The 9,890-nt window shown below is 55.4% G+C and overlaps 1 protein-coding gene across 1 annotated transcript in view; it reads right to left on the bottom strand.

Annotated features, from left to right (window-relative positions):
* The window catches only part of LOC104627540 (immunoglobulin superfamily member 2-like), a 16,096-nt gene extending 6,713 nt beyond the window's left edge, over positions 1-9,383 (bottom strand). Inside the window, exons 1-6 of the mRNA XM_010295840.1 lie at positions 9,332-9,383; positions 7,708-8,085; positions 6,248-6,664; positions 3,203-3,481; positions 1,938-2,321; positions 606-1,013 (exon numbers count right to left, since the gene is read on the bottom strand). Of these exons, the coding sequence (XP_010294142.1) occupies positions 606-1,013; positions 1,938-2,321; positions 3,203-3,481; positions 6,248-6,664; positions 7,708-8,085; positions 9,332-9,383 (1,918 nt within the window). The remainder of the gene's footprint in view (positions 1-605; positions 1,014-1,937; positions 2,322-3,202; positions 3,482-6,247; positions 6,665-7,707; positions 8,086-9,331) is intronic.
* Positions 9,384-9,890: the final 507 nt, after the last annotated feature.

Below are 9,890 nucleotides of genomic sequence, written 5' to 3'. Positions count from 1 at the left end.
CAGACCCTGCCTGCAGAGGTGGCCGTAAAAGGCAACCCCGAGCATGGTCCCTGGCTGCGCAGCCCAGCCTGGGGGGAGATATCTCCACCCAGAGCCCCTGGCACCTTGTGGCTCAGCGATGGCTCCCAGCCCAGCAGTGAGCCCTGATGCTTTCTCAGCGCACCTCAAATACATGGAGGGAAGCTCAGGGGGATGTTGACATCTCCCTAGCAGCAGCTTTGGGGGCTAGTCTCTCCCTACCACCCCACAGCCCCGCAGAAGCCCACACCATGGGAGATACCTTGCACCCCTAGCATTCAAGCAGGCTCCTTGGGGGGGAATACTTCTTCCCAGAAACAAGGCTTAAAATCCTAGTGTCAAGGCTGATCCCTATATGCTTGGCATCATTTGCAAACAAATAGCCACTCCCCACCACCAATTGTCAGGAGCCATGGGTGCTGAGGAAGAAACAGGACAGGCAGCACCGCCTCATGCGGCCCCAGAGGGTGACCCGGCTGGGCACACCTGAGCGATCAGTGGTTCTGGTTGCCCCTGGTCACATTTGATGGATTTAAAGTTGCAGAAGGAGAGATCCCTGCTGAAAAAGCGTTCATGGCACTGCTTACCTGGCAGCACCACCTTTATCCCCACAGCGTTGGACCTGGCGGTGGCTGCCGGCTGCCCCCGAGGTGCCAGACCATGCCGCTTCCAGCCCCCCCCCTCACACTGGTACGTCCCCTCATGGGCAGCCACAGCACGGTGGATGTACAGCCTGAAGGAGGTGGCAGCCTTCGTCAGCTGGGCTTTCCCCTGGAACTGTGGCTGCGCTTCCCCCCAGGCCATGGTGCCACTGGGAAGGACCTGGACCAGCTTCTGGTAGTGGCCGGCAGGCGGGCTGGGCTGGAAGAGCCACCCCACGGACACCGGCACCTCCTCGAGGGTATAGTTGGCGTTCACTTGGCAGACAAGTTCAAAACTCTGCCCATATCTGACGGTGGCAATTCGGCTCCTCAGCATGGCGTGCAGACCGAGACCTGCTTGGGAGGAGAAAGCCCTTGGCGCCAGGACAGGAACCCTGCCCCATGCCACCACCCTCTCGATGCAGCGCCATCCCCGCCACACCAGCCACTGCAACCCCATGGCAGCCAGCAGTCCTGCTGTTCCTCTGCCGGTGCTGCTCTCCCCGAGAGCTCTCCTACCTTGTCCCTGCTCTCCCACTCCCCAGCCCCCCTAGGCAACCCTCTCTTCCAGGCTCCCCAGTCCCATCCCATGGCAGGGAGCCGAGGATCCTCTGCTGATGCTGCTTCCCTGTTTGCTGCTTCTGTCCACCCTCCACAAAAGCCTAAAAACTCCTGTGGCCCAACCAGTGCTCTCAGGCACCCAGGCCCAGCAATAAGAAAGGAAAACCGCTCTAAATCACAACCAAAAGCTGCCTCTCCATAAAGGCACCCATTCCAGCGATCAAAAGAAGAAACGGTGTGGGGGTTGCACGCCAGGGAGGGTTAGCGGCTCTGTGCTCAGACAGGAGGGCAGGAGAAGTGATCAGATGCCAGCACCAGGATGTATCTCTGAAAGGCCACCATACAAGTCAGCAAGTGCCTTCCTTGAGCTTAATTACTGTAATTAATTATGCTGCTAGAACAGATATTTTGTATTTCAAGTTAAGGAGACAGTCAGAAAGACCTGCTGAGCAAGCCGTTGCCTTTTAGGTCTCTGGGCACTTTGTGTCCCACTTGTCTCTCCCAAAACATCTCAGGGAGGACTTGAATATCCTGCTAGAAATGGGGAAAATGAGGCACTCCAGGGCCAAGTGATCAGCCTTAGGTCACCCTGCAGCAGCAGCAGAGCTCAGGGCACAGCAGACCTCTGTCCTACCCACATGTGTCCAGTTGCTTCTCCAAGCCTTGCCTCCAGCACGTCCAGCTTGAAAGCCTAGAAATAGGGGTGGCCCAACTCACCCATGGAGCTGACTGTCACCGCTGTCTCCCCCTCCTCTGTCCGGCTCTGGCTTCGGGACCACTCTGTCGCTTCACACCAGTACTGCCCACCGTCACCCTCATCCAAAGTGTTGGGGATCACCAGGGTGAAAGTACCAGCGCTCAGCTTCTCTAGCCGGAGGCTCCCCCAAGTCCTGCTGTCCTGGTAGGTGCTGCCCAGGCTCATGGTCCCATCCTGCTCCATGGTGGCCACCAGCACCCGAGGACCCGGATGCTGTGGTGGCAGGTGCCACCACTGCACAGACACAGGGCTAATTGCTCCTTGCACCTCGCAGAAGAGAATCAAGGCATCTCCCACCATGACCCGTGGCGTGCTGGTGGACACAGACAGGCGCATGCGGCTCACTGCAAAAAACAGTTACTGCGTGGGAGGGGACGTTGTTGTGCTCCTCAGAGAAAACCAGAGATACTGTGGCATTAAACAGATAGACTAGATAAATCTTGACATTGGAAAAGGAAAGGAATTGTCTGAAATTTTCAACCAGCCTTTTCTCATAACTTTGGAGAGGGCTTTGTGGTTTGGGTTTTTTTCTTCCTTCTTTAATGTCTTTCCTGGGACGTGGATACCTAAAGACATACTTAAGAAATAGAGTAGGAAGCTCTGCCTTAAACAGGCAGCTCCTGCTACATCAGGATAGTCATTGTCTAGCTATGACAAGGAAACCAAGAGTCTCCTACACATCTTAGAGTGGTTTCTCAAGTCATCCCTCCAAAACACAGGGAGAACACTGATGGAAACTGCAATGATCCCCTCCATCCAGAAGTACCTGTTCTGCTGGGTCATCCTGTGACCCTCAGGAGTAGCAACAGGCATTGCTTACAATTTTCTGTGCCAAAGACAAAGGAGGACCCAATCTCTGCAGAACTCTACCTATTTTCCCCAAAACTCATTGCAAAGAGACTGAGTTTACACTTTGCTGATAGCTGCTGCATCTATCATGCTACCATTTGCCAGAGCAAATGCTTTTCCCATGATCATCTACCAAAATCTATGGCACATTGGCATTCTTGCAGCAAACAGCAGGTATGTTGCCCCTGCCAAGATGAGGCCAAACTTGAAGTGTTCCCCAGTCAGAGATCACTGCAGGCTTTACCTAGAGGAGCAGCCATTCGGATTTACTAACCTATTGGCTTTACATCGACTTGGATGTCTGATGACATATTGGTTTGGATGCTGTGAAAGTCTCCAGGAGTCTTCACCTCCGAAACAGAGCAGTGGTACGTACCGCTGTCCTTCAGTCCCACCTCATAGATGGTGAGGACATAAACCGTGTTGCTTTGCTTGAATGCTCGGAGCTGCCCCAGCTTGGCTCTCTCCTCATATTCTTCCTCCCAAATCAATACCCCATGGGGGTCAACCCTGGCCACTTCCACACTATTGAGGAGCCAAAGCACTTGGAAATGCCTGCTGCTCTTCTGGGCTCCCACCATGCAATTTAACTGCAAGGTATCTCCTTCAGAAAGGGAGCTTTCAGCAGCAGTGATATCCACGGAGAGGTGTCTGTCTGTAGGCAATCAAAAGCAAAGAGGATGTTAGGTGACCCTGCCCACACTTCCCTCCTGCCTGGCAGCACCAATGGCCATGCAGAGAGAAATGGGAGGGAATTCGCTATTGAGACATTTTCTTTCATTAGAAAAGTGATCAGGATGGAAAATTTTGCCTGTGGGGGGACAGTTGCCAGCTCCAGGCACTAACCAGCAGTCACAGGTGGAGGAAGCACCAGCGCCCTGAAGATCCCCCCTTCGGAGAAGCTAACCCTCCCAAAGCAGAGCACCCACCCAGATGGCCTTGGGACACAGCCACCCCACCTCAGCTCAGGCATCCGAACAGAGAGCTGCCCTAACCCAGGGGCATCAGCTTTTGCGGGGGGCTGCTCCATCTTGCCTCCTGGAGCTGTTCTGCTTCATGTAACAAATATCCCTTTAAACCAGAAAGGGGCACAAAAGGGGCTTTATCACTCAGCAGTGTTTTTAACTCTGCTGTCTGTGGTGGGAGAAGGCACGTGGAGGACTGGCATACAAGCTGCTTGTCTAAATCTGATGCTGCTGGTCCCACATTCTGCAGCCCTCACTGACTGTTGCAGGATGTGGGCAAGAGATGCTCTCCAAGTTGGAGAGGTTTTGGGTTAGTTCCTACAGAAAGCGGAAATGTCAAGACTTATCACAGCATGGGGTGGCTGGAGGGAAGCAAGAGGAGGTGGAGGTCACGTCCTAGCCCCTGTCTTGCCCCCCATACCAACCAGCATTAGGTGTCGAGCAAAGAGGGGGAACACAAAGCCATCTTCTCCTTGGCAGACCCTCTTGGGCAGTCAGCTGCACCTGAGATAAGGACCCTGTATCTGGGTCCTGTGATAGGATTCACCTTCCTCATGGGACATTCAAAGCCTCTGTCACTAATGCACCCTGGTTCCCAGCTTCAGCCCAGCTGAAGAGCGGCTGCAGGCAGAGACTCACAGGGTACCCTGAAACCCTGTGCCGTGACCCCACACAGCAGTGTCACAGCTGAAAAACAGGAGGTAGGGCTGAGCCCCGACTCCTGGGGCAGGCAGCCTGGCTCACACCGCTGGGTCACTGTGCTGCCCACCGTGTTTAACAACAAGAGCAAGGCTATGAACTGTGGTTTGGAGGTAAAACAGAGCAGCTCCCAGACTGCCACCGGAAGGGCTCAAATAATTTATTGAAAGTAGAGTACCCTGTGAATTTAAACACTGGTTCATAAACAGTTTGTGAACAGGAATCCCAGCTGCTGCAGATATGTTTGGCATTCCCAAATATTTGCTGGAGAGTTTATAGAAAATACTGGAGCAGTTGGCTGCAGTCAGAGTGGTTACTGGCTCCCGGTGAAATGGGGTGCTCAGCCCCACAGCCCAGGCTTTCCCACAGGTCTCTGGAGGGAGCCCCCAGCCCTGCAGATGTGATGGAGGGCTCGTACGCCTGCCACCGTTTCCCTCTGGCAATACCAGCAGCTCTAATACAACCACCATGTTGTCCTCTTATCACCATTGCCTCCCTTCTACCCTTGATGGCTACCACCATGCAAATATTAAACTCTGACAAGGTTTTTCTATTTCTAAGCAATCATGTGGCACCAGTACACAAAACCACACACTACCGGTCATGGTGAACCCTCTTAAACAAGCAGATGCAGGAAAGCACACTGACTGCTATTGCTTGCCAGGCAGCAGCAGGTATGGAAAGGCATTGTTGCAAACAGTGCATAATAAGGGGGAAAAAGCTTTACCAGTCAGCCAGGTTTTGGGAACCAGGCTCTGACAGTGGGAGACTGCACTTCCCTCCCCTCCCCATGGTACCTTGCACCCTTAAGCTGCACACAGGGTTTTTGGTCCTTACCCATCCGTTTCTTTGGCTTCCTGCTGTGACTCACTACCCTCCCTCGAGACAGTAGTTCCCCTCACCACCCCAGCTCTGCAGCCTCCTCCATCTGCCCCGAGGTGTGGGGACAGGGTACACCACCTCCCCAGGCATCTTTTCTGTGAGAGACTTGCTCCCATCTACTGCCTATCTTAAAGGGCATCAATTAGACACAGCCTTGCCTTGGCTCCTTTGAGGTGAAACTCAAAGGGTGGGGGAAAGAGACATTTTTCCCTTCCTCTGGGCACAGCTACCCATGCAGCTGGAGGAAGAGCAGGGTGAGGGTCCGCAGCCAGCAAAGGGCTTGCAGCAGGGGGGATGGCAGGCAGGGCACTCGGAGGAGTGGCAGCAAACACAAAGCCCAGGCCAGCAGACTCATGACAGCACAGACAGACAAGCCACCTCCAGCAGACACCAGAGACATGCAGCATACGCAGTGCATCCCCATGTCCCTCTGTGCCCATGGCCAAGGCACCATGATGGGCACTTGACTTACGTACTTCAGTTTTTGAGGCTGAGACACCCTCAAGGCAGTCTAACAACATGGTTTTCTGCACACTGGAATGTAATGCTGCCAAGGAGCCAGGCTGCTGCGGTCACAGGCTGCTCTCTCTCTGCTAACACCTTGCGTGAGCCTGTGAGGTTGCATGATCGCTGCCAGCGTCAGAGACTCAGCTATGTAAACCTCCAAAGCAAGATGCACCAACAGCTCCCAAAACAGGGGCTGCCATGGCCCTGAGCCCAGCCCACCCGCTTCAGTGCCTGGCAGATGCAGCCAGACCCACCAGTGGGTCCCCGGGCTGTGGCGGAGGCAGGCGAAGGCCACTGAAGGCTGCTGCTGTAGAGCCTAGAATGCACAAAGGAGTTGGAGCCAACGTGTGAGTTTGCAAGGGTCTTACCTGGGCTCATGACAGCCAGCGACGTCCTCCCCGTTTGCTTGCGAGAGATGTCTTTCCACATTTCATCAGGATCCTGAATCCACTCGGCCGCCTCACAGTACAGCTGCCCCTGGTCAGACGGCTCCACTCCCCTGATGGAGAGCTTGTATGTCGTGTTCCCCACCTTGTTCAGCTGCACAACCCCTGCCAGAAACCTCTGCATGTAAGAGGGCCCTGGCCTCAAGACGAAGTCTTTGGAGAGGGTGAGGACCTCCTCAGCATGGCTTTCTCCGGTTCCCTGAAGATGGTACCAGCCAACAGAGAGATGCGTGTGCTGGACAGTGGACTTGGACACCTCGCAGGTGAGCTCCACTGGGTCCTCTTCAGCACGGGTGAGGACCTGGCGTGCCATGGAAGCCGAGAGGGTGTCTGCGATCACTGAGCATGGGGGAGAAACACAGAGAGCAGCAGGTCATGGGAAAGATTGTCTCTCGGCCTTGACGGGCAACCTGTCAGCCACTGCAAAACTGCAGCCAGGCCCTAAGGGATCTGACAGCATAGGAGAAATATCTTTTGTAGCTGATTGACATGGCTTCCATCAGCCTATGACAAGGTGTGAAGTGGTTAAAACCTCAGCAGGGAAGAAAGCACAGTGGATCTGTCTGCAGTACCCTCTTCAGCCAGTATTAATTAGGCAACCCCAAGGAGATAAACATCCAGCCCCTCACAACCCCAAGTGCAGGCTGGTACAACATCAGGATAAAGGAGGAAATAGGTGAATACCAAGTGGAAGTTCCATACCACCATGTAGACTTGGCAAATTACAGTAGGGCCTTTCCCTTTGCCTCTCCACCCCGTGGCGTTCCCTCTCCCCAGTGCTCTGCAGGAGCTGCTACCTCCCTCTATCTGTGGGTATCCAGCTTGGGTGAAGTCCCATACCCTGACCTGAGAGGACACCAACAGCTAACACACAGAGCCTGAAAACTCCCTCCCTCCTAAGCGCTTAGCAGTGAAATCCTGTGGCTGCATCAGGAACTGAAGTTAAAGTTGGGCTATTGGACAGCAGAGGCTTCCTCTCCCTTCCCTTGCCCTGGCTGGGAGGAATGGCCAGAGCAACCTGCAAGGGGACATCTGAGGGATGGAGCACCTCTGCTATGAAGAAAGACAGAGAGAGTTGGAGTTGTTCAGCCTGAAGAAGAGAAGGCTGTGGGGAGACCTTTAAAGGTCATCTTAAACCCAAGGATTTTATGATTCTACGATCTGGGCATCCCTACCTTGGCCCCTTGGGGCAGTATAGCAATCCCACAGTGGAGAGAGAAGGAAAATTTGTGCCCACCAGTCCCATTAATCACCCCTTTCCCCAGCTGCCTCTCTGTCAGAGACCTAGAGACAAGCACCTCCCCCCAGAGCAAAGGTGGGGACAGTCGAAACCTGCCTGCACCCCTGCCTGGGAGGGAGCAAAACTCTCTTTCGGAACCCACCTGAGAGGTTCGTCTTGGCGCTGTAACTCCCAAAGTACCTCTCATCGGTGTTGGGCGTGTGGCACTCGTACTCCCCAGCGTCCCGGTCCTGCAGCTCGGTGATGTGCAGCAGGACGGCATCCCCCTGCACCCGCTCCACGTAGATCCCCCGGCTGCGCACCCGCTGGGTGTAGATGGCGTAGGGGAAGGAGGGGTCGACGGTGCTGACGATCTGCACCTCCCGCTCGGGGGCCGAGGGCAGGTAGATGGACCACTGGAAGTTCTGCTCCGCCGGGCCCTGGTAGCCGCTCACCTTGCACCACAGTGTGACGTGGGAGCCCCTCACACGGTACAGGGGCCCCTTCTGAACAGTCACCACCCGTTGGCCAGTGCCCAAACCTGCTGGCAAACAGTCGCCACATGCGGTGTCTGCAGGGGTATACGCTACCCGAGGGCTGCACAACCAAGATGGCAGTTGGGTCTGGATGTGCACAGGGCTGCAGTGTAATACTGAAAAGAATTGCTGTGCAGTCTTATCCTTTGAAGCATGAAGTCCAAAGGACTTCACACCCCTTGCAATTTTAAGAACAAGTCCTGTAACAACAGACCTCCAAACTTTCTTGTCTCCTAGCACACTGGGTCACACGACAGAGACCAGAGAATCATGGCCAGAGGGCTGTCAAGCCTGTTCATGGCTGGAGAGCATCTCTCAGCCAGCTGTTCAGAGGGACCAGCAACCAGGCGGAGATCATTGCAGGAAGCTTGTGGTATGTTAAAATTAAGAGGACGAAGCACTCAGGTCCTGCACAAGCTAGGGGGTGGGGGGGAAGAGAGCAGGTGCCAAGAGCTGACCATGGCCAGAGAAGAAGATGCAACACAGAAGCCAAGGGACATGGGACAGCAGAGGGAACAGGCAGGCTGGGTGATGCAGAGGTGCTGCACGAACAGAAACAGGGAGGGCATGGGAGAGGGGCCAGCAAGCGCTCCTCCAAAAGGAAGGGGCACCGAAAGGCATCAAAGACTCGCTCCATTTCTGTCGGCAGCGTGTTTAGGGAGGTGATGGCCACCTATTCACCCTCCCCTCCCGCAGAGCTCACAGTGATGCTTCGCTCTATTCTGGTGCCCAGTGTGCACACCAAGCAAAATGCCCACAGGACCTGGGCACTGAGTCAAAACCCAACCATGAAGACCAGGCCAGGGAAGGGAGCTGGTAGCAGCACACCCTAAGAAACCCTCAGAACCCCCATCCCAAGAGAAGTGGGGGTCAGGTAACCTCCTCCGCACTTCCAGCAGCTGCGCAACAGGGGCGTGCATGTCCCCTCACCAAAATGCTGCCAGGGTCTGGGCTATCCTTTGGAGTGAAACCACAGTACCAAAAGGAGAACGTACTGCTGCACCTTCCCCCATGGCCACTGAGCCAGAGCAGTGCTAGCCACAGCAGAGCCATCCTGGCCCTGCAGCCCCAGCAAAGCACCCTGCTGAGCCACCCACTTGCAAAGGTCCCATCTGCCCACTTTAGGAAGGCAAAGTGGCCGAGGAGACAGCCCGCACCTCTGATCCATGCAGGTGCTGCTCCCAGCCCCAGGTACTTTAATTCCCCCTTGCTTGCCTCAGGAAAGCCTCTGCCATCGGGCAGGGCACTCACCTGTGAAGAGGAGGAGGAGGAAGGCAGCCACCAGGCATTGCAGAAGCCCCATGGGAAACAGCAAACTCTGCTTGGGTCCTCTCCCAGAGGGGCGGCAGAAGGCTCTCATGGGCGATGGCAACAGCCACCCCACTATTTCGAAAGTGGCTGGGAGGAAGCTGCCTGGCGGTGGTGGTTTCCTCTGCTTAGAAACGTCAGGGAGAGGTTGGGGAGTGGGTTGCAAAGTAACACGCCTCGGGGAGGTGACAGCCAGCACCCTGGCCCCATGCCGCCTGGGTGAGCACGATGCCCCAGGCCCCTCCTGCCACTGAGGGTCTGTGAGGTGCCCGGTGCTGCCGGCTGTGGCTTTGCTGTCCCACAGCAGCTCACAGACTAACGCCCTGCCTCGCACTTCCCACTTCGGTGCATGGAATAGCTTGCTCCCTGCTAACAGAGCGGGCAAGGGGCCAGACTTCTAGGGATGAAGCTCCCCCCATTATTTATTTTCTGCAGCTGCAGACAACAGGATGATGCCTCAGGTACAGGCTCCGCTGGGGCCAGCCTTCCCCCGCACCCGCGG

This window comes from Phaethon lepturus, unplaced genomic scaffold (assembly GCF_000687285.1).
Source record: "Phaethon lepturus isolate BGI_N335 unplaced genomic scaffold, ASM68728v1 scaffold14021, whole genome shotgun sequence".
NCBI lineage: Eukaryota > Metazoa > Chordata > Aves > Phaethontiformes > Phaethontidae > Phaethon > Phaethon lepturus.
Note: the sequence above shows the minus strand (reverse complement) of the source record. Positions and strands in the feature narration are given on the sequence as shown.